Source organism: Anopheles coluzzii, chromosome 2 (assembly GCF_943734685.1).
Source record: "Anopheles coluzzii chromosome 2, AcolN3, whole genome shotgun sequence".
NCBI lineage: Eukaryota > Metazoa > Arthropoda > Insecta > Diptera > Culicidae > Anopheles > Anopheles coluzzii.
In genome coordinates this window covers 50,629,128-50,654,174 of record NC_064670.1, presented here as the reverse complement: position 1 = coordinate 50,654,174, position 25,047 = coordinate 50,629,128, and the positions used below count along the sequence as shown (strand labels likewise).

The 25,047-nt window shown below is 41.5% G+C and overlaps 1 protein-coding gene across 8 annotated transcripts in view; it reads right to left on the bottom strand.

Moving 5' to 3' along the window:
- Positions 1–8,317: 8,317 nt before the first annotated feature.
- The window catches only part of LOC120961628 (diacylglycerol kinase theta), a 30,613-nt gene continuing 13,883 nt past the window's right edge, over positions 8,318–25,047 (bottom strand). For 5 of the 8 annotated variants that reach the window (XM_040385500.2, XM_040385498.2, XM_040385497.2 and 2 more), the window contains 8 exons: positions 24,520–25,006; positions 24,211–24,440; positions 23,976–24,124; positions 23,591–23,905; positions 21,646–21,937; positions 21,426–21,582; positions 21,229–21,336; positions 8,318–16,905 (listed from right to left, as the gene is read on the bottom strand). In XM_040385500.2, coding sequence (XP_040241434.2) covers positions 16,759–16,905; positions 21,229–21,336; positions 21,426–21,582; positions 21,646–21,937; positions 23,591–23,905; positions 23,976–24,124; positions 24,211–24,440; positions 24,520–25,006 — 1,885 coding nt within the window. In that variant the 3' untranslated portion in view covers positions 8,318–16,758. Of the gene's footprint in view, positions 16,906–19,544; positions 20,054–21,228; positions 21,337–21,425; positions 21,583–21,645; positions 21,938–23,590; positions 23,906–23,975; positions 24,125–24,210; positions 24,441–24,519; positions 25,007–25,047 lie in introns of those variants that run through there. The other 3 variants (XM_040385502.2, XM_040385505.2, XM_040385501.2) reach the window with 2 other exon arrangements.

Sequence of the window (25,047 nt, the reverse complement as noted above, 5' to 3'; positions counted from 1 at the left end):
AAGCTCCATAGCTTCATTGGTTTGCTCAATAGATGGCGTATTACAACTCATCATTATATTGCTGTCCTTTTCTTGCAATGTGTTACGACAAGTTTCATACTATTCATAAATTACACGAAATGTATCACAATTTACTGTACAATCATAATCACTTCCCAAGCGCTACAGATTAAGCTTAAACGACTGGAAAATTGAATATCTATAGAAAAAAAAATGAAAGCTCCACAGCTTCATTGGTTTGATCAATAGATGGCGTATTAAAACTGATTATTATATTGCTATCCTTTTCTTGCAATGTGTTTCGACAAGTTTCATCTTATCATGACCTATATAGCCTTCTAACTTTCCGAGCAAAAATCTATATGAATGGTCGTGTGGTCAGATACGTGGGTATCAACACCAACGACCATTACTCAAATCTCACTTGATTCAGTGCTGGTGGTTTCTATTGGAGTTTAGTATTTAAACAATCGTATCGCCGTTCTAGTTCTAACGATGCATAACTTCAATGCGAACCCATACAACAGTACAGAGGAAATGAGAAAGATCTCCTCCAAGCGAGGAAGCTCAACTGGTTGGGTATCCCACAAACAGATGGCGCCCACCAGCTTTTTTGCTATTTTTAGAATGCATGAGTCGTTTGCCGTCTGCTAAACGAAGTCTTTCTATATTCCGTTTAGGTAGAGAGCTTGAGTCGTTTAGAAGTCGTTTAGTGGTCGTTTAGTGGATTTGTGGCACTTGGGAAGCCTTCAAGTCCCATCGTGAAGCATACACATCGGGCTAATCAGCCACAAGGTTCCTGATAGTACCATGTGCTTGTTAAAAAGCTCCATAGTAGCAAAGTACCGTCTATCTCTTAACCACCCACAAAGTACGACATCGGAACGATTTTTTGTTAAACAGCCCCAAATCAGCTGTAAAGTACGTGCTGGCTATTTGGGATATAGCCTTATAACTTTCCGAACCATCAATTCGTACGACTCAATAACATGCCCGTAACTGGTTCGAGTCTAGAATTAAGCGTCCCCTCGTAGCAAGGTCGGACCATCTGGCTGCGTGGTACTGAATAAGCCACGAAAGCTTGTATGTAGGTCGGGTATGTCGGCTCCAAGATGATTTTAATTTGGTTGATGTTCGATAGTTTGCTAGCTGACATGAAAAGGATAGCAATATAATGATGGATAGAAAACAGCATCTATTGAGCAATCCAGTGAACTTTACAACCCAAGTACCACAAATCCACTGAACGACCACTAAACGGATTCTAAATGACTCAAGCTTTCAACCCAAAGGGAATATAAAAAGACTTCGTTTAGCAGACGGCAAACGACTCATGCATTTAAAAAATAGCAAAAAGCTGGTGGCGCCAACTGTTGGTGGGGATACTCAACCAGTTGAGCTTCCTCGCTTTGAGTGCTTTCTACTTCCCTCCATACCATACAACAGTACAGGTTTCGCATTGAAGTTAGGCATCGCTAGAACTAGAACGGCGATACAATTGTTTAAATACTAAACTCCAATGAATACTAACAGCACTGAAACAGGTGAGATTTGAGTAATGGTCGTTGTTGTTGATACTTTCGTATCTGACCACCAGAGGCGGATTTATCCATCTCGGGGCCCTAAGCGGGAGATAGAATTGGGGCCCCTAGTTTTCTTAAAAGTCCTGAAAATTATATCGCATTTTTATAAATATCCTTTTAAGAATACCAAATACAATAGAGCGTCGATTATCCGAGCAGCTCGGGACCGACCGGACGTTTGCCGGTTAATCGACTTGCACGGATAATGGTCCAAGAAATGTCAAACGCATATAAAAAAAATAAATTCACTAGTTTTATGATTAATTCACCTGGAATAAATCGATTAATCGTTAGTAGAATATTATTTTAATCAATAACTATAGGTTTAACAACTGTTTATGAACAAAAATGAATTTCGAAAATACCACTAGACACTACAGAGCTGCATAAGAAACTGGTTACCCACTTGACTATCGCTGCAAACTTTCGCTGTACGCATGAACAGCTGTCAGATTTATGCGCACGGTTAAGCCGCCTGCCGGTTAATCCGTCCCCGGATAATCGACGTTCTACTGTACATCATCCTGATTTCGTTAGGGATTAATTTTCTTCTGTCGTTATTTATGGCAGTTAGTTAATTATTTTAATAGCATCTATAGTCTTCGTGTAATCAAGCTAACATATTTTACATATTTTTAGGTTGTGCATTATCGTTGTTTCCGGTAGTGCAAAAATCAAAACTATGTTCAAATATAATCCATACTAGTGTGTTACTAGTGATTGGTGTAAAGAAACATTTCATTCTCTGTAGTAGTTTTTCAACCCATGTACGCATTAGGTCTTTTTACTAAGCTAAGAGTCTTTTATTTTGAATTGAATTAAACAATGAAATGATAAAGTGTAGTTATTAACACTCTAGACTTTCCAATTTTCAGTACAGCTGTATGTAGTTGGTCTACATTGATTCAATTGCCCTGACCTTAACCAAGCAACTGTAGCCTGACAATTGATCTAGTACATCTTAAAGGCATATCTGGAAAACCTAACAAAAAATCTGAATTTTACTCATTTATACTTTTGTATTTTTAGAGCAGAGTTTGCATTTGTTATATTTGTTTGCCCAATCATGTACATGAGCAGTGAAAGTCACTACAAAAAAGTTTCACAGATAGCAAAATCCGCCTCTGCTGACCACACTACCTTTTTTATTGATTTTTGCTTGGAATGTTAAGAAGGTTGTGAAGTTTATCGAAACACATTAAAAAAAAATACAACAATATAATTATAATTTATAATACGCCAGCTATTTAGCAAACCAATCAAGCAATGGAGCATTCATTTTTTTTCTATGGATATTTCATTTTTCTGTCGTTTATGCACGCTTAATCTGTGGCGCTTGGGTGATATGAATAAACTAGTTTAGTACCTGGGCCGGTCTGGTGGTACAGTCGTCAACTCGTACGACTTAACAACATGCCCGTCATGGGTTCAAGCACCGAATGGACCGTGCTCCCATACGTAGGACTGACTATCCTGCTATGGTAATAAGTACGTCACTGAAAGCCGAGCCCACTAGTGGTACAGGCAAGCATTGGCCGACAACGGTTGTTGTGCCACAGAAGAGGAAGAAGTTTAGTGTCTAATACCTACCACTTCATCCACAATTATGCAACAATGGCTGAAAACCGCAAAATTCGACTCACACGGAAATTCGAGATACTTCTATGAGGTTCTGCGCGTAGTATCGTTGCTCTGGAGGAGTTTCGGGCTGAGCCACATGGATTTATCCTCCTCACGCTATCCTTGAACAAGTCCTAAGCGTTTGTATTCTTCTCTCATACATAAATCTTGTTGTGAGGATTCCGGACAAGAATTGAGAGCGATCGTATATAACGCTCGTCAGAGAGCAAACACCAAATGCTTTTGAAGCGTTCAAGAGCTCGCAAACTGCAGTAATTTGCCGTCCGGGGAAGCGTTTGCGAGCTTGTCAATTGCAGTAATTTGGCTAAAGGGTGTGAAAATTCGGATTTATCGTGAATAATTATAAAAACGCTCTGTAATGGGATGGGATCCGAAGCCCTCCGAGGGATAACATAGGCTCCTATCCAACTCCTATTCCGACACGTCCTCAGTGGTATATCCTCAGTGGCGGTAAATGTTGTTGGGGGGTTGGTAGCGGCACTAAACTCGCTGTTGGGAGATTACAGTAAACTTGAAATGCCGTCGGGGCCCCTTTCGATCATCAATCGCAGACTCTAAAATTTTTGCTGGTGGGGGGGGGGGGGGGGGGGTGCAATTGATTCGCCAGCCTTGGGGCCCCATCGGCCATCCTTCCGGGGGCCCTTGTCGCTAGTACTCTGTCCATTCGGCATACTATATAATATGGCGATCTACGGGGCCCCTAAATCGGCGGGGCCCCAGGCGACCGCCTAGTCCGCCTACCGTTAGATCCGCCGCTGTATATCCTAGCTTGAGTACACGGGCTAGATCCAACCCCTTGGGCGGATGGTGGCATATGGCGAACCAGGAGGGGGGTGGGTATCCCGGGAAACTGGGTGCCTGAACGTCGGGGGACAACCCGACGCTAAATAAAACGGCCACGTGGGCGCAGGGCCAGTCACCCTGTCTAACAGAACAATCGACTACGGAAAGCAACAGGAAGTTACGAAACGGATTTAACGATACCGACCCAACGCAATGCCCCCGGACAACGATTAAAATGGGCTCATGGAACGTACGCACTCTTAACAAAGCCGGAGCCTTGAAACAACTTGATGACGCCCTAGCCACACTGAGCATGGACCTCGTAGCTCTACAAGAGATTCGTTGGCTAGGGAACGGTGTGCACAACAGGCGTGGTGATGATGATGATGACCCACCTCTGACCCCTACAAAGGATTGAGATGTTCGATGTATCTTGCGATAATTTGGTAAAGCTACAAATATTCAAATATTCAACCCGTGGTAAGCATTGCTACGACATTTACTACAGCTGCCACGACCGCCACCACGTGCTCGGAACGGGTTTCGCCGTAGGTCCCCGGCTGAAATCCGTAATCATAGATTTCAAGGCTATAAACGATAGGCTATGCACCCTGCGCATGCGAGGCAAATTCTTTCATATAAGCCTCATAAACGTTCACGCCCCTACCGAAGATAAAGAGGAAGAGGAGAAGGACTTTTTTTACGGCCGCCTCGCTAGAACTATAAATGCGTGCCCCAGGCATGACCTCAAAATCACCCTGGGCTTCAACGCAAAAGTCGGTAGGGAGCCAATGTACCGCCAATACACTGGCTGTCACAGTCTGCATGAGCACAGTAACGATAATGGTAGTAGATTGGTCCAGTTCGCCGCAGCGAACAATCTGGTTGTAGGAAGTACGAAATTTGCGCGGAGGGACATCCACAAAATGACGTCCCGCGGACATCATTGGTCTGCGGCTCTCCTATGTAGCAGAAGCCTACCAAGGGATTGAGCAGGCGACAAAGAGCCTCGGAGACCAAACTGATGGTGGCAACATCAGCGGACCTACCAATAAATAATCCGAATCTACGTAGGCGGGATGTACAGATAGGTGAACGCACTTTTGAAGTCGTCCCAGAATTCACCTATTTGGGGTCAAAGGTCAGCAACGACAACAGTATGGAAGCTGAGTTGCGCACAAGGATGCTGGCTGCCAACCGGTCATTCTACAGCCTGAAAAAGCAGTTCACCTCAAAGAACCTGTCGCGACGGACGAAGCTGGGACTATATAGTACCTATATAGTATCAGTACTCACATACGCCTCTGAGACATGGACACTGTCCAAATCTAACGAAACCCTCTTAGCCGCGTTCGAGAGGAAGATGCTCAGAAGGATACTTGGCCCCGTATGTGTGGAAGGACAATGGAGGAGCCGCTATAATGACGAGCTATACGAGATGTACGGCGACCTCACTGTCGTACAACGTATCAAGCTCGCCAGGCTCCGGTAGGCTGGCCATGTTGTACGCATGGAAACGGACGACTCAGCCCGTAAAGCCTTTTAAGGCCGTCCACAAGGACAGAGGAGGCGTGGTAGGCCCTAATTGAGGTGGCAAGATGGCGTGGAGGCGTTCGCCATTAAGGCCGGGATAACGGACTGGAAGACGAAGGCGCGAGACCGTGAGCGGTTTCGGACACTCCTGAGGCAGGCCAAGACCGCAAAGCGCTTGTAGCGCCGGATAAGTAAGTAAGTAAGTAATTATAAAAACAACAACAACAAAATTAATATAATGAACAATCGCTACCATCCAAAGTCGGAACGCTCTAAAACTGTGCTTGCGAGGTCACCATCAACATTTATACCCAAGCAAGACAAACAAAAATAATAAGATTCGCTGCTGGCACATATATTTTTAGTTCATTGCGAATTTGATGTCGTGTAAACGAAATATTTTTGTCGGCCCCGTATGTGTGAAAGGATAATGGAGGAGCCGTTATAACGACGAGCTATACAATACGCTTCGCTTACATACGACTGACTATTCTGCTATGAGTAATTCATCAGTCACTAATAGCCAAACTCACTAGAAGTAAACCGACTGCCAACGATTGGTCGTCAAACGTCAAACAAGAAGTTCCGTTCCAAATTGTTTAATATTTGTCCTTTCTTAAGCGCAGGAGTAACGGTCGTGCTGTGTGTGAATGGTAATGGCAATATGTTAGTTGGACCATATAAGAACAGGGTGGTCATTCGAATCAGGATTTTAAATTCCCGGTTTTCCCGTTTTTCCCCGGATTTTTTTAGTTTTCCCGGTTCACTATGCTTCGTCTGCCGGTTTTATCGATACTTCAATTCCAAATTATTATGTCATAGGTTTTCAAAAATCGTTATCTAGAAGATGGTAAGTAAACACGGGCATTACGGGAAAGATGGACACTGGTCATAAAGACTGGAAAAAAATTATCAGTGAATTATTCAACAATATAATATCCAATCTGGAGGAGTGACAACACATTTGAGAACCATTTTTGGCATGATTTCTATTAAATTTGTACAAACAAATTTTCAATCGTGCGTACGTTTGTGGATCTAATTAGGCTACTATGGATCTAATTAGGCCTGACGTCACAGTTTGCGAGTGAGCACGTAGCGCATGACAAGAGAGCGATGAGAGCGACAATTGTTCGTGCGACTATTATCACTCTTTTGTTTCATTTCGATAAGCGGCGTAGCACATGTCGTTCTCGTTCTCTCTTTCCTACCTCATTCGTTATCAAGAGAATTGGTGAGCGTCAGATACAGAGCTGAGCGGTGAACAAAGCCGTCATGCGATTTCATATGACGCGGCGCTTAAAGTGTTAAATAAGCATTCTTTATATTTTCGGATGTTTTATATGAGCAAAATACTGATGAAACAACGAAAAAAAAGCTTTACAAATATTGCTTAAATATAAAAAAATTATTATGAAAATGTTCACTGATACAGGGTTTTCCAAGTCGAATGTAAACGTTGTTATTCATCGCATGCAAGATGTTAATCCACATGAATCTAATATTTCATTTCCATCATGATAACTTTTAATTTCTCTAGCATGCTTTTCAACACGACTCAAGCAGGATCGAGTTCGACAGTTCTTTGTTATGTGTTGAAAATCATGTGTTGAAACTCAAATTTCATTTTGAATTAAATACAACATTTGACAGCAGTTGAAAAACATCTTGGATGCTGTGAATAATTATGTGCACATTCGAAAGTTAAGAACAAGGCGCCTCCATCTGATACAAATACGTGTACAGGCGTCCCCCGAGTTACGACCCTCTCGAGTTACGACGATTCGCAGATACGACGATTTTGATTTTGAATGTTGTCATTGAGAAGAATTTAATGTATTTTTTTAAATTTCTTGCTGATAACCGTTACATACACATATACAAAGATTCCCCAACCACCCGATCTTGAATATCTGTATCGGCCTTTCGAGTAAAATTAATACATTATCGAACATTGTTTTAAATAAAATAAACTATATCATAGATATTGACTCTTCAACTTAGATTATAAACTTTATATTCACAGATATTCGACATACGACTATTTTGACTTACCTTACCTTGCTTTGGGGCAATTTTTCGATCCCAAATAAAGCCGTATCTCGGGGATATCCTGTAATACGCGCGCCTGACACAGCGGTTTTCAATGATGTTTAGAGAAGCTCATCGTTTTGTCAACATAGGTTGGACTGAAGTAAAAACTTTTCGAAGCAAACTATATCCACGCGATTGAGCGTCTAGGTAATCATGGAAATCTGTAAAAAAAACTTCTCTAACTATCACTTCCCTTAAAGTGTAAAGTAATCCCTTCTAACACGCAGGACTGACTGTTTTTGTATGAGCTTACCAGCAAGTCGCAGAGAGCCAAGGCCATTAGAGGTTCAGGCAGGCCGAGAAGTACTGTCGCGTCAAATATGAAGAGCCCTGAAAATGCAGTGATATGTGTATCCAAATATTGGGAAATAAAACAAGTCGTTTCAATTTTACTGATTTGTGTATATTTTAATTATACATATATGTATATATATATATTTTGTTGTTCTTGCTATTGACAAATTATGTTTAACCTATTTATAATCACATATATTTATATATATATACTTTATATAATTCACTTCTTTATAATAATTATTAAATAGTTAATAGTATTTTTTTCTGTTTTCCTCTTTTGCAGTAACCGATTCATGTGTAACCGTTTTTTTATCCTCTGTTTCATTTGTGTTATTCTTTTTTAGTGGCTTTGCTATTATTAATATTATCATTATTATTATTATTATTTTTGTTATTTTTTTCATCCTTTGTTTGTTTGTTTTGTTTTGTTTCCTTTGTTTTTTTTCCATTCTCTGCCCCATGTATCGTTTGGTTTTCATATACTCCTTATGCATGTATTTTCACTGTTTTGCTACCGGAGGTATTGTTTCTCGATCGCTCTATTCTTTTGCTCTCGTGATTTATGTATGTTTGTTTGTTTCTTTTTCTTTTCAACCTTGTTTACTTGTTTTAGACAACAGTTTTTAATTCTTGACATATTTGTGCTCGAACTCTTTTTCCATTGGTACCGGCGTTACTGTTGTCGGCGTTGAAACATCGCCAACGGTACTGTTTTATGTACCTTTTTCAAGGGATTGCATGTTCGGTTTGAAGATTTGGTTGGTTAGATGGTTGGTTGGTTTGTTTGTTTTTTCTTCCGTGTGCTTTCTTCTCTTGCTTTTACTACGCTCCCTAGAGGAGTTGTACACTGCGCGTCAAACGGTTGTGTGTTTGTTTTCTGCCTGTTTACTTTGCTAAACTCCCTTGTATAGTACGCATGAATGAGTGATGTTCGGTGCTGTAAGTATGTTCAATAGCTGCTGTACCCATGTTAACGCCCTATGTTGCTACGGTTGACCGAGGCTCAAAAGATGATCGTTCTCCAGCGTCGCACTGGTTTATCAGGCGAGCAGTGGCGTCGGTGTACTTGAATGATGCTGTTTTTATTATTTATGTGTGTAATTCACTTTTGATTTTTCTTGTTTCTGCCCTGGTTACGGCTTCTATTATGATTCGTTATGCAATTACGGAGAGGTGGGTGTAGGGACCGTTGGTTTTTATTTCGTTTGCAAAGTATATAAACATTCTTCAGTAGTCATTTGGTCAGTTTGTGCGTTAGGGTCAAGCTAATTGGTAGACCGTTGTCGTGGTGTACTGTGCGGTCTCTGATCGTTTGATTTTATGTTTAATCCGCGTGAGATTTGTTGTGCTCATTCGTGCACAATCGCTTCACAATGATCTACTGCGCATTAGTATCGCATCAGCATCAGCCATAGCGGTCAAACAAGTGATCATAAAGTCGACCCACACTGTGATGCATGATACGCGATACGGTCATCGTGATACGATCCTGACAAAGCCCTGGCAGACAGTCCTTCAAACACATTTGTGCGAGTTTGACCCAAGCAGCGCAGCTCCTTCTAGGCTCACTAAAACATGCCGAGCTTCACTTCACGCCTGTTAAACATTGTGCATTTGGTTTGGTATTGTTACTTCATTCTAGTCTTTCGTACTAGCAGCCGATGGAAGTGAATGTCATAGCATTTGCCGTATTCGCCATATTTACATGAGAACTTGGCACGTGTACGACTGGAAAACTTTGCCCTAACTTGCAGTCTGTGTTTTTTCTATGCTCTCTTTTTTGTAATGAGTTACTCTGTTTCTACCGTTTTACACTTTTATCTTTCCATGTTCTTTGAATTATGTGTGAGTGGGTGTGTATGTTTTTGCTTCTTTCTTTCCGTTTTTGTTCTTTGATGTTTTTTTTCCATATTCAGTTATAGTATGTTATATTTTTTGTGTTTTTGATGATTTTGTTTGTTTTTTTTTTGTTCAAGATTTTCGTGATTATCTGCTTACTCGTTTCGACACTACATCAACTCTATCTTGAGATTTTTTTTGGTTTATTTTAACTTTTTCATTAGAAGGATATACTGCAATATATTATGGTCAGTTTATTTCCTCATTGTTTTTCACTCATCTTGCCTAGACTGACTTTTATTCTTATGCCCGCCAAAGTGCCTCTAGGCACGTTTTGTTTTCTTCTATTTTTCTTTCTCGTATTTTTTCACCGTTTTTTGCTTATTACATGTTAATTATAGTAATAATAATTGTTTGCATTACTATTATCATTACATACCAACTAGACCATTATGTTGTAGTTCCCTTGTGTGTGTTTGTTTTTTTTTGTTTACTTATACGTTTACTTTACTTCTCTGCACACTCATGCACCACGGTTTTAGGTAACGTGAACGAATAAAAACTAAGACAATTAAAAACAGAGAAAATACTTGAACGCTTCGTTTTTTTCTAATCCCCTTTCCTTCAAACATGCCAATGATAGTGCACTCTTGCCGAATTAGCTTTGCATTGTCCGGCGAAGAAACGACAACCATCATCGACATTGCGAGCGAAATGTATGAGTGACGAACTGAGCACAACTTTGTAACTGAACGTTTTTTCTAACGAACTAAGCATATACCTTAACTACCGATAATATACACCGAAAAACGAATCCCGGAAGACGGTAACGTACGTGGTGTGGTTTCCACAACCGTGTGTGCGAAACGGCATGAACGAACGAAAGCTACCTATGGAGTGTAACCAGTGCGTCTGGGGAGCACGGTACCATCATGCGGGTGGTATAATGTCACCATCGAGAAATTGGTATGTGTTACTAACTCTCAGCAACTTCCACTAAATTCAAACACGATCCCGCTGGTTAACGATCTACCATTTGGCACTTTTCCGTTCCTACCAAAGGAAGGCGAACGGAAGCTGACAGTATGTTTGCCTTTTGCTCTTCGTGACGATCATTCGGCGGCAATATTAAGCAGGCACGGTACCAAATGAAAATACGGCGAAACTATCCACTGGGCGGATGCGCTCTTGCAGACACTAAAGTCCACAGAACACATGCTCACAAAGAATGCAGACGTTGAATTCGCCGCTCTGACTATGAATAAAATGTTGGAAATGTGTGTAGCGTGTATGTTCACCACCAATAGAAGAGAGTGATACAATTGCAATGCAAAACTGATAGCGAGTGAAGAGTTAATTGAAGGTACAATCGAACAGATTGTTCATTATGGTGGATAAGTTTTGGATAGAGACTGTGGTTGCCAGCGTGCAGAGTCGATCAGCGAAGAGAAAAAAAGAAAACAAACTCACAGAAAAGGACCAAGATAGTTTCGGGAAACGAAGCCTGCTTTCAATTCACACCGTGCGGATGAACGCACTGTGTTTGACCGGAAGTTGGTTGTTGCTTACGCGTTAGTAACACTGAGCCCCTACCCTTTTCTCGATGGTGAGAAAGATGGGAAATTGGATTGGGACATATGGGGTGAGAGGGATATAAAGGCAAGAGAGGGAGGGACAGAGAGAGAGAGAGAGCTGATGTCCGGAACAGTCATTCCTTTCCGGCAAGGAATAACGCCAACATCAGCCCGTGAAGAGCCCGGTGAACCCGCCAGAGACGCGACAGAATTGGAAACGTTCGAAAAGCATCGCTGCCTCGAACATCGAACCCAACCTGAATCATCTCTTTTCGTTCGCGAGCTAAAGCTACTGTTCAGATGTAAACGTAGAGTTAACTTTTGAAAAGAAAATCGAACCCGTAACCCGAAGGTCTACTACGGAACTAAACATTAAACGCGCAATTTCTTTTCTTTGTTTTTCGTTTAACGCTTTGAAACTCAAAACTTGCGCGTCCTCCTTTCCTTTCCAAATACTGACATGGTTGGATGGAAAGGGTTTTTGCTGGCGGCACTGTTTACCTCCCGGCGATGGAGATGAACCAAAACGAAGCGACGAATGTGCTCCGGTAATTCCAGATTTCGCTTGCCATTGCGCAGGGCTTGAAGCTTCGCAATGATCCTGATGGTTGAAAGTCCAGTTACAGTTTATGATCATCATCACACCCGCACACATTCACACACATACAGTAACTCACACCAAACACATGCATAGGTAGAAGTAGAAGAGCATTCACGCATCGCACACACTCATTCCAGATCATAAACGGAGCCCAATCGAGTTCCAATCACCGGGGATCGCGAAACCGAATTTGCCTGCGCGGTTGGCATTGCGGGAAATGTGCCCCTGGTTACCGTGTAGCACATTGGTCTTCATTTCGTGTTTGCAAGAGGCTAATGCCGCCCTGTTTTGCGTTATTCTTCTTGGTACACTCATACATTTGCTCCTGTTGTACTGCTGTTGGTAGGGATACCTTGGGTGTCTTCTGCTAGTGCTTCCACACTGCCCAAACCAACAGTGTGATCTCGTAGAATGGCCGCAATTTCTAGCTGCTGGATCAGCCTTTTCTGACTAGCGGGTTGTTCTGCCAAAATAGGCGTTTGTGGTGTTTTTTTTGTTTGTTGTTTGTTTGGAAGCTTCTAAGCTTTACCAATTCAACGAGTAATGAATGATTTCATGCAGATGGCATACGCACGTCGGTGGCAGTTTACGGTAAACAATTTAGGGAGCCATCTGGTGGATGTGTGCTGGAGTAGCTGGGAAAACGCTTAGATAGCGGAGCTGCTGGTACCAGCTTCATTTCGTTCCCCGCTAATGCTAATCCTTCCTCGCAACACAACATCAGTAATGGTTTACCCTATTCAGTACTCAACGTGTCACCCAACGTGTCTCGTTGTATTATTTTTAGTTTTCCGTTTTTAACAATAAATCGCCCTGGTAGGATCTATAACCGGAGGCGTTTGGAGCATGCTCCCCCCCCCACAAGAGGATAGACTTTTCCCATACATGAAATGTGAAGGATTGGAGTCTCCTCTAATTGGGTGGGAATTTGACCTGTGCGATTGTTTCGAGTTAGTTCTTTAAATTTGTGCTAGTGAAAGTATGTGTTTCACTCCTCGAAATACAACCCTGGCGTACAGCATGCCTCAGATTCTCAGATTTAAACTAAGAAAATGGATTTTACATAGCCATTCGTGTAAAGTGTTTCTTTGTTATATGTGTTTATGTGTGTTGTGCGATGAAAAAAATACATGTATGTGTGTTTCACTGTACGTGTTTTGTGTGATGAGATTTTGTATAACTATTTAAGCTGGTAAAATACCATACGTAACGTAATTGCTGTAATTACATTTTACAATTATAAAGACATTGTTGCTTGCTAGCAGCTCCACGACGCCATGATAGCGCTACTTGTGCGTGCTGTTTACTGTCTATCTGTCTATTCGTCTGTCTGTCTGTTTCTCTGTGTGTCTGTCTGTCGGTCTGTTTAGTTTTGTGGCCATATGGCAATAAGAGATTAAATATGTTTGCGTACAACCAAAGAACTAAGACAGTTTAAACCCGTGCCCATCGCAACATCGCAAAGAACTGGCGATGGACACGGTAGTATCAGTAAAGATACATGGGTCAATGAATTTTTTTTAAGCCAAAAAGACCCTTATGGTTTCCAATTAAAATGAATTTTCTGAAGCATCCTTTCCAGCACGTTGCCATCGTTAAAAGAAGCCAACCAAACTGGTCCGTCTAATGGCACCATGAATAAATTTGTAAACTCAAACGGCTGTACACAATTTCTGTGAAAGATTAGACTGTGTCTATGAACCACAGGAAACCACAACTCATCCTTTGCTGGCATTTACCATACTCCGACGCCCACTATCGTTACTACCCGTCTACCTGTATACATAGTAATGTATAGCTGCCTCATGCCTTTAACTCTATATATGCTCTGGTGCACTATTTAGTTAGTGGCACTGGCCTACCAGCCATGCTACCGGTTTTCCCTGTTGTGCAGCATGCTCTGCTGTTCTCGTTTGTTTTTTGTTTAATACCAAATCCAGTCGCTTGATAGAACGCTCAAGCGTTGTGCTTACGATTGCTGTTTTTACGTAAGAAAAAAAGAACAGAATTAAAATACAAAAAAACGTACAACAATCTGGCCCCCCAATCTGGGCCACCTAAATTCGTATTAACGTTTAGAGTAATGTTACTTCCATTTACTAGCCTTGACTTCTAATTCGCTCTATATAGGTTGGTTTCTATGCTCCACGCGCCATACTGGCTGACAGGTTGCTTTACACGGAAAACAGGAATTACAGTAGTGTAAGCAATGGTTCTTCGTTTTTTGTGTTATTGCTCCAACATAAACTAGTTAAACGCATTATTTAACCGGAACAGTGTGGCACATAATTGAAGGGTGAACAGTGTAATAAAAATGTAGTCGCATTCATGACATTCCAACAATGCGCGCAACAGAATGCGCGTTTTCAGGTAAGCGACTGTAAAGTGCGTTAGAAAGTTTATGAAATATCCCTTTTTCGAGCAAAATCTCAAAAAGAAAACCCAGATAAAGAAATGCAAAACAAAACCAATCTCCACCAAAGCGGGTAAGGATTCGTCACTTGTGAAGGATTGCATCGGTTACCGCCTTATATGGGATACGTGTCTAAACCTACAGTCAGATACAATCGTTTCTATTGCAATCTAATCTTACCGCTTGCAAACATCTGCACTGCCTAGCACCCGCACCTAGGCCCAGTAGCAGTGCTTGCCACCTTGCTTGCCTTGTCAAGCCGATAAAGAGCCATTAATTTAACGTTCTTGCAACGTTTCATGCGCCTGTGGTCTGCTATCCGTTAGTGCTGTGTTTGCCAATGATGCCATTGTTGGTTGTAGCACTGTTTGCTTTGTTTGTTTTGTTTTGTTTCTTCGTGCAGTACCGTATGTTGTGTGCTGTTTGGTTGGTCTTTGGTGTGTGTTTGTGTGTACTTATATATGTGTATGTGTGTTTGTGTGTGTGTATGTGTGCTGCTGCTCCTACTGCAATGGTATTTGTCGGTTTGTTCTTCATTTGGAATTTTGGTTTGATTAGTGTCTATGTGATGAGTGTTACCATGTGTCACGCATGCATTGTGATGCATCTATCTTTTGCACTGTATGTACTAACTTCCAATTCACTACTTCGTTTGCCGATGGTAGCCTACTACTATTCTGCTCTACTACGTTTTTATTTCCTTTCCATCTTACCCACTTTCAGTGTCGTTACATGCTCCATTGCAGTTGCTTGCAATTGCTCTACTATTGTGTTTGCTTTTGTGGTTTATTTTACCTTCTGTTCTGTTCTGTTTGCTACTTTCGTTTGCTGCTGTTACGTTTATGCTATTTTGTTATTATTTGAATGGAATTACTTCCTCTTGCACTCTCTCATACGAATGTAGGTTGCAGTTGTAAATATTGCAGTGTTTTTTTACTATTTGCGCCTGTAAGGGTTCACTGATCCTGTACCCTGGAGTGCGTAAGAGAAGCCCTTTGTTTGGTAGGGGGTTAGTTCGGTAGGGTTCTTGCAGTGTACTTCCATCTACTTAACGTTTTACCCGCGCGCACACACACACACACACACTTTCTAATTTCACGTGAATTATCTACTACACGTACACGCACAGACACATACATATACATAGAGTTTGTTTAGTTATCGCGATTCATGTTTGTTTGTGTGTGTGTGTGTTTTTTTTACAGATGTTTGCCATTTTGTTCTCTTTTGCGCTTTGTTTTTCCAGCACACTACTACTAAAGGCTCTTGCAGGAGAGGTGGTTGCTCTCTTTACGGTTCTGCTACAGTTCCTACGATATTGTACACAGTTTTTGTTGTATATTCGCTGGTGTGTGCAAGTTTCATTCGCTTTCTATATGGGTTGCGCTATTGGTTGGGTGTGACGGTGATTGTTGTTATTTGTTCTTACTCATATCTTACCTACGGTTTGGATGGGAGAGCGGGAGTTTCTTTCCTACTTATCAAATCGTCCGCCTGACTTGACACTTGCGTTGGATGTGTGTGTGTGTGTGTGTGTGTGTGTAGGGGAAAGTGTTTCATTCCTATGATCTTATTTGCCGCTATATTATTTTTCCATTACAGAACTGTGCATAAGTTTCACCTCTTTTACCGTCGTTCAGACATCACAATGTCGTATTCCTTATACAACACACACACATACAAACACGTACACATACACACACATACACACACACACACACACACACACACCTACAGATACTCACGCAAACACACGCACAGAGTAGGATATATTTTGTTACAAAGGTGGCCCTTTTTGACCAACTTATACATTCACAGTTACAATAGTTAAGTTTTTCATAAAGTACTTCGTCACAATCACAATTATCTTGTCGAAAAACGGAGAAAGATAATGTTTTAACTGCCCACTGTATGGTATAGAAATAGTAAGGTAGCAACAGTAAACAGAACGATATGAAATTTAACATTGCCATTAACCGACAACTTCGAAATTAACTGTCATTTGAAAAAAAAAAATAGTTTGTTTTAATTAACAGATTAATTAACAGAACAAACTCTCATAGTTAATAAAGACCATCATGTACACAACGAAGCATTTGCACCGGTCACCATTGTGGCCACTATGGCCAGGACATATCAGTTCTGGAGCGTGTGTGTGTGTGTTTGTGTGTGTGAAGATCGATATCTGTAAGGCGATAAGGTGTGGTGATATCTGTGTGACATATCGGGCACGGTAGCTGCCTGTTGGTGGTTTGGCGGCTTTTGCAGTAGCATAGGTGAAATATGTTCCATCCCTGCCCTATCCACGGCTCTTTCCTTGCGTAGCTTTCCTTGCCTTTCCCGCACGTAAACACCCGCAAACGACGAAGCACGTTAAATTAATCGCTCGTTATACCATATTCAAAAATCTGTATTATTGGAGTCGACCTCGTCGGGCTCCTGGGGTGCCGCCAGCGTCATCTGGATTCCCGATGGGCCCATCACCTGCATCGTGGGTTCGGTGTTGCGTCGTTTCATTTTTCCTTTCATTTTCTTCAACATTGTTGCCTGCGCACACGAGTTACGTTTTTTCATGTTGTGCGTTTTGTGCGCACACATATACACGCGCGAGCACATTATGCCGCCGTCGCCGCCGTCCGGTCCATGAGATAGAGAGATAAATTTGTTTCGGGGTTTATTTTAGTGTTCAACCGTTTCATTAGTCGTGTTGTTGTTATTGCAGTTTTTTTGTTGTTGGTTTGTTTGTTTGCCGTATGTATGAAGTGTATCGGGGTAGTGATAGAATTTAGCAACAGATTGTATAACCGTGGACGGTTTGAGGTTCAGCATCGTTTCATGTTCCGAAGAAATTGTTTTTTTTTTGTTGTTGTTGTGTGTGTAACCAAAATTTAAAGCAAATATATGGTATAGCATGAACGCAAAGGAGGTTCATTTGTTGTTTGTTGCGGTTGGTTGATTTGTTTGATGAATGTTAGCGAACGTGATGGAATGCGCATTTCCGGCATGTTACAGATTGTTTTTGTAACAAATTGTCATTGCCGACATAAATCAGTGATTGGTAACGTTCAATAAGGTTAGATTTGTTTGGTTTGACATCCACGTTTGAATAAAAAAAAGAAAGAAGAAAGAAGAATTGAGAACCAGTTTTAGCATCGTATTTGATCGTGGTGAGGTATATATGCGTCATGTTTAATTTGAGAGCAAGAAAAGAAGTATAAAAATAGTTTAAAAATGTATTGTGTTTATTAGCAAACTACATCATAGAAAGTAAAGATAATATATACCACGGAACAATACTATTGATGACGTGGGTATCGTCGATAGAAATAAGGCTAAGAAATAAAAAGACAAATTACTCAGTATGTAAATATTGAACAAGAGCAAAACAAATGCAATAAACTGCGCACCACGAACATGTTGCTGAAATGTTATGAATATTAGCGAAATAATAATAATAATAAACAAGTTACATCTCGATTATGGAACCCTTCATAACCAACAAAACTATTCTAAAGCAGTTACAAATCAGAAAAAGAAGTAATTTCTAATCAAATAGATGTATATAACGTTCAAACTATAAAGTGACATGAGATAACCATAGGTAAAACTCGTTATGCAACGGTTAGCAAACAGTAATGTAATGTTGCCTATAACTGTCCAAGATGAGCTTGTATGTAGGCTAGCTGACAGGAGAACAAACGTGTTTACGTAAAATATGCTCATAAAAGAGATGTGTAAGATATAATAGGCGAATGTTGTACTTCCTACAAAACCGTAACAAGACAATAGAGGCAAGAAGAAATGTATATAGAAAGAACAAGGCACAGATAAAGTGAACTATCAAACAGTAGCAATATCCTGAGGCGGATAGCATGAGCAATCATTGATAAGTAAAAGGAATAGAGAAATAAATGCTTTAAGAATGGAAAAGAAAAATGCAGAACAAACAAATGTAGCATCAGTCGGAATCCAGAATCCAAATCGAGATAGTGTGATTTAAACTGCATCATACGAGCGGCACGATACATGGTGGTGTGATAAAATGTTATGCTGCTAGAATTTAAACCAAACAAAAAACTAACTGTCAATTGATAATAACAGTTTAATTATAAAAATAATAACTGTGAGGTGTCGATGTAATCTTACAATCAAAAACATGAAATTCGTCGGAACAGGGATCGATGCAAATATGGGTCAGGATGATGCGAAGGTGATACGTTCGATTACTATCAATACTTCAGAAAGTGTGTATTACAGCCTGGTTTGCGCCTAAATGTGTGGATGTTTTGGTGACAAGTACGGTGTGTTGGTGTCCTTTCATAACAATCAATTGGAACAGGGTTTGCATTTCTTCTCTACTGTGTATCAGCTGATAAGTGTTCGGTAGGGGGTATGGTCAGTATGGTCGGAAATGGCGATACTTCTCACTACTTGTGGCGTGCGTCAATAGATCAATCGATTAGTATACATATCAAGTCATTCGAAATACACGTACCATAAAGTGCAGTTTAACGTGACGGAGAGAAAGAGAGAGAAAAAGTAAGACAGAGGAAATGAACGGTAGAGTAATTTAGGATCACTTTAAGAAGTGAGAGCTGGAGGCGTTGGGTGGTATTTGGTAGCTGAAGTAGTTGCTGTTGTCAATTGGGCATTTACACACGTATATCGTGGTGCTTTACAGTTTGAATGTTCCTATTTGTATTCTTTAAAAAATCTTTGGTTTTTTTCCTGTGTGAGAGCGAATTGATTGTTAGCCTTCGGTTGAGGTTATGATAAAGATGGCAACTTTAGAAGTACAATTAAGAATGGGACGATTGGGATAGACTTAAATCTTCTGTACTCCTATGCAATACTATCCTTTATAATCTCACCGAATAACGGAAAGAACAATTCACTGGAAGGCATTTGTAGTGTGTGAGTGTATTTTGAATACAAATTTATAGTGTAATGCTCACCTCCTGGAGAAGGAGGAGGAGGAGGGAGAAGAGGAAGAGAAGGATGAGTAGGAGTAGCAAGAGGTGGAGGAGGATTAGCTGGGGTGTTGTTGGAAATACGAAATGTTTTGCGCCTTTTTATCATCACTAACTCATCCTGCATGTAACTAGTAACGGTTCTTTAGCAGAAAATAACTTATGCTACCCGGCTGTAATCTGCGATCTTGTACGCATGATCAATACACAATAGAATAAGCGAATATATGTATATTTATAGAGTAGAAACGCATTTCACGTACGATTTAAGGTATGGCAAAAAGTGTTAGCGTTAGGGGCATTATTATTTTCATCAAAAACTTAACGAGTGCATGTTAAGCTCAAACCACCATCTTCCGCTGTTTCGCAAATATGACTGTGTATACTATGGGGTGTGTTTCTTAAGTTATCGTTGCCGCATTACACGATTGCCGGACTATGGTACGCGCCACTGTTTGTTTAACGCTTAGTTTGCAATGGTTGCAATTGAATTTTGCTGGTTGGTTTGTCGGTTGGTTGGTTTGTATGTTTGTATGGTGATTTCATAGAAAACAGGAGAATAGAAAGCTAGGACCGGACGGACGGGTACTCTAGGTTCCGCTCAGGGCATCTTTATCACGATCTCCATTTTCTGGAGCTCCCCCTTGCGAGAATCCCGCAACGGCCGGTGAGATATGCGGTTCTGTTAGCCTCCGTTTGCTCTTAATTTTCTTCAGCATCGTTGCCTAATAGAAAGTTAATAGCATTTATAAGGTTGGATCAGTATTTAGGTCGGAAATGGGATCTAATGCTTGGAACAAACAATGAATAGAATAGCACTCGTTTTACTTTCTATGATTTGTGTTAATGTTACATTTATGACACGTGCACACACAAACACACACGCACATACACACGCACACACATACACACGATCAGACAGCCACGCAAACCACACACAGTCTTGGGGGGTTGGTTTACGGTACCAGGTACCAGGGAATGCCGCGTCCAATCACAACTTCGGAACAGTCATATATGTTTACTACATACAAATGCGTCGTTAATTTTGTCTCGGTGGGAAAACAAATATGGTGGGAGTAAAAGAAGGCATGTTTGTGAAAAAAATTATACTTTTAGCCACTGAGTGACATTTTCTATTTTTACAGTCGTTTATGATACAATTAATATTTTTCACTAGTATATATTGTCTTAATACGATGAGGAGATGATAGGAAATGATTATTCACAAGATGGATAATAAACCGATTTTCACTTGGTATAGGCATTAAAATTATACCAAATATTCAATAAAAAAACATAACGAACATAAATTTTACGTTGACATTTGTACAATGTTCAAGGTTTCGTGAATGCTTCTCTTAGGTATAAGTATGTTTTGCCATGTTATTAGTTGCAATTTATACAAACAATAATTTCAATAATTTGAGATAGGTTATGATTAACATATAATGCTTAAGGATGACGCCAAACAGGTCTGTTTCGATGTAGATGAAATGTAAAATGTCCGAGAATAGTATAAAAAAAGGTTAATGAAACCAATGAACATAATTTGCTACACTACTAGGTCGATGTAATATTTCTTCTATCATTGAAATGGATGTTCAGATTGAGGTGAATGGTATATGACCAGATGCTTTAAAATTCATGTACGCTTTCAAACACGACAGAACATGCCAATTTTCACACTTATTTTTGCTTTCATGTGGTGCAAAATCATACCAGTGAATGAAAGTGAAGCAACATAAAAGTAAGAAGCAAAACAAAACAATACGGTAGTCGTAAATTACCATGCACAGACTAACAAAAATGAAACTCAAAATTTCTACCACAAGCGTAAAATAATGTTTTTTTTTTAATATTATTTGTTGCGAGTTAGATACGTAAACTGGGTTGCGCTTACCTTTAATGCCGATTTTAGAACGACAACGTCACCGGGGCTTTGAACCCACGGCTCTCCATCAACCTGTACCGGTATGTCGGAATGAAGATGAATTTTGATGTGACCACCCTGCGTAAAAGAGAACACCAGATTGATACGATTAGAGCCTGCGGAAAAGCGTACGAGCGTACAACTTAATTCCATTCGCAAACACTTACCTGTGCTATTCGCATGGCCGACCGCAACCCGGACTGAATTTGCCCTAAATGCACTACACCTGTAACGCCAACGACTTCCAGCATACCGTCCCAATGGTTGGGCTTGCTGAATTGATCCTCCTTTTCCGGACCCCATGGATTTGCTCCGGATCCCCAGCTACAAGGCCAACATCCCAATCAATACCTCATTTGAATCGCATGAAAGCAACGGTACACGTACCTTAAGATATTCAGTATGATGATACCCTCTACCGGGGGCAGCTCCACAACCTTCCCGTCCACCTCGAGCCGGAGTTCCTTGTGCAGCTCCTTGACCATCTTTCTTCCCACCATCTTGCGTAGGCCCATCTTCACGTACACGCCCTTGTTGTGCAGGCGGGAGTTGAACTTGTTCGGGTTTTCCTCGCGCGCATTATGGAAGTCCAAGCACAGATCGGCATCGATGCCGATACCAAAGTAGTTGTTCATCACGAATATTTGCGAGTTGTCCTCACTCTGTGCGCCTCCAACAACTGTGTACGGTGGTAAAAGATTGGGATATATTAATAGAGCTTTGGTGGTAGTAGGTCTCGCGGCAAACGGGCTATACACGGTACAGCTGATGACGGATGCAAGAGCGTTGTCCTTCGTTCGATTCCGGTTTCGTTGGGTGAGGAAAGGCTAGCCCGAGGGCAGTGGCGGATTAACACGAGTGGAGGAAAATGTTTGAGGAGTTTTTAAATAGAGAAGGATTGAGAAGTAAATTTAGTTGTGAGCGGGAGATGGGTTCCTTTTCTCATGGCCCCATCCGGTCGCTTAGTTTGCATACTGCTTAATCCGCCCCTGCTCAACGGTATATGGGGAACGAGATAGCAGGGTTCATTGCTGTATTTGATTTTTCTTTTGTTTGGCTTTCTACTAAAACCAAAGAATCGACGAAGTGCAACACATCTTGCCTCATACACACCAAATACATTCATTCCAATAATGACAACGAGCATATCAACAACAACATCGACCGGCCTAGAACAGTATTTACAGCAACATCCATCAACTATGTCTGTGGTTGTTAGGTTGGATCTTTTGGTTGTGAGAGAAGTATACTGTCGGGGTATTTTGTGTGTGTCCCAGATAATTCGGTTTCCACCACTGCCTTTATGTTTGCGTTAGTTTGCATAATATTTACTTGAGTCGTTTCAATTTCAAACCAATCTCACCAAACGGTGCAACTTGTGCTACTGATATCCAAAAATTACATTTAAGACTAGTTGACATAAGTCTTTGCTTAATACTTGCAACAAAAATCAAAATTAATCAGATAAGATATTTCTAATTGCATGTTTTGACATTTGCTTGTTTGCTTGTGTTTCATTCTTATTTTTATCTCAAGCAAATACGATGCATGTGCTTTTTGCCGCTTGTTAGTCATCATCCTGTTCTGAATTGTGATAGATGACAACCAAAAAGTACACACAGCATGCAGATACCATTCATTCCTTACAAGCTACGAACGGATGTACAAAGTTCGATCGGCACCATGGTTGGGCTTCTACTGTGGAATGGAACCGGGTAGTTTAACCACTACTGTCGGTAGCATAGTAACGGAAAGTAAGTAAGTAAGTAAGCAAGCAGGCAAGCCAGTTGTAGTTAGTACACGGCATTGCACACAGATAAGGGGTTTGTACAACTTGCTACGGTGGATTGCATCAACTATGTACGGTTTTTTGTTGTTGGTTACAGGGTGTTTTGTGGATTGGTTATTTCATGTACTTTTGCATGGAGTATTTGTGCCGTTTTGTGTCTGCTGTTTTCTTAACTACGAATTATTGAACACAACCACTCGCCACCTGCTTAGGTGATTTCATGGATGCGAGGGTAGTAAATACTGTTTGTGTGTTTGTAGGTGTTTGTGTGTGTGTAGAAAGACACAACTGACATAATGGCATCAGAGAAAGTTGGGAGCGGAGGAATATAATATATGTAAACGGGAGGATCAAGAGCAAGATTTGTGTTTTGTGATGAGAGAGACAGTAAAGGGCAAATATTGGTAGCAAGTAAAGCGATGACGGCCAAATGCAAGAAATTAGGATAACAGAAACAGAGAAACAGAGGGAGAATAAGAGAGTGAGAGAGAGAGAGAGAGAATGAGATAAATGCGATTGTGCCATCAAAGTACAGCAAATGACCTTGCGCCGGGTTGGCCACGATCGCCACCGATGGGTGATGGTGTTGCTGGTTCTGCTGTTGTTGTTGTTGTTGCTGTTGCAATTGTTGTTGCTGTTGCTGTTGCTGTTGTTGCTGTTGGATTTTCTTCTTCTTACCGGTTGAGTTGGGTTGCGCCTTCGGGGTGGCATCTTCGGGCTTGTCCTCTGGATGGAATACCACCGTCCAGCGATCGAGCCGTATCTCTTCCGCGTCGATAACGTCACGCAGCAGATTTAGTGGATCCTCGCCACCGGTGTAACCGGCGCCCCAGCGCAGTACGCGTGCCAGATCGTTACCTGGAAACAGAACAGGATGCAAGCGATGCAGGGAGATGTTTCGCAACATGCGTGAATGTGCGCCACTTACCAGTGCCCAAGGGTACGATGGCACACGGAGGGCTAGAGCATTCCGAATCTTGACCAACGTTATCCAGGCACTGCAACACCCAACCGATCGTACCATCGCCACCGCACACCAGAATCTTGTAGTCCTGAATGTGTCGGAAAACGTACAGCCTGCAAAAAAGCATGATGTGATCGTTAAACAGCGCTTGAGTTGAGTTGAACGAAACAACAAAGGAACATAAATCCCAGGAACATACCCAGGCAGTGGTCCACCGTTATCCAAATCAAACACTTGATATGGATTTAATAATTTACGAAAACTACTAATAAGCTCTAGACCCTGGCATCCACCGGACTTGACATTGACAAACACTAGCAATGGTTGGACACCGGCCGGCACCATGCTCGGTTCGATGTTGGGCAACAGCAGCACGAGCAAATGTTTCTCCTCGTACTTCGACTCCCGCAGTGCTTGGAATGCACGGACCTGCATGGCGATGGGAAAAGATTAAGCGTTAAAGCACACCGTAGTGTGGGGCAGTGCGATTGCCGTTGCGCACACTTACAGCCTTTGATGCATTTTCGTAGGTTATCACTAGCGAGCCGTACTCGTAGTAGATCGGTCCGATGCTACTGAACTTGTTCTCGAAGCCCAGAAACTCCGTCAGTATGTGCTCGTAGTTGCGCTGCGACAGCCCTGGCGGCAGGTTGCCCACGAACAGTGCCAGATTCGGCCCGTGCGGATCCTGCTTCAGCTGCAGGTAGAAGCGCATCAGCTCCATCTGCCGTATCGAATCCTTCCCGAGCTGCTTCATAATTTCCCAGGGCCGCTCGTTCCACGACAGGACGCGCTCGGTGACGCCCCGATCGAGCAGTATCTCCGAACAGCGGTAGTCCTCGATCTGGTGGCTTTGCAGGCCGAACTTTTTCAGCGATTCGCAAATCAGATCCTTGACGGTGGTATCGTTGTCCACCGGTATGATAACGTAAGCGTTCTCCACCTGCAGCTTACCCGGATAGACTCGTACAAAGCCGTGATCATTCTCCTTATCACTGCGGGGAGGGACAGATAAGCGCAGTTGTTGGTGGACGCT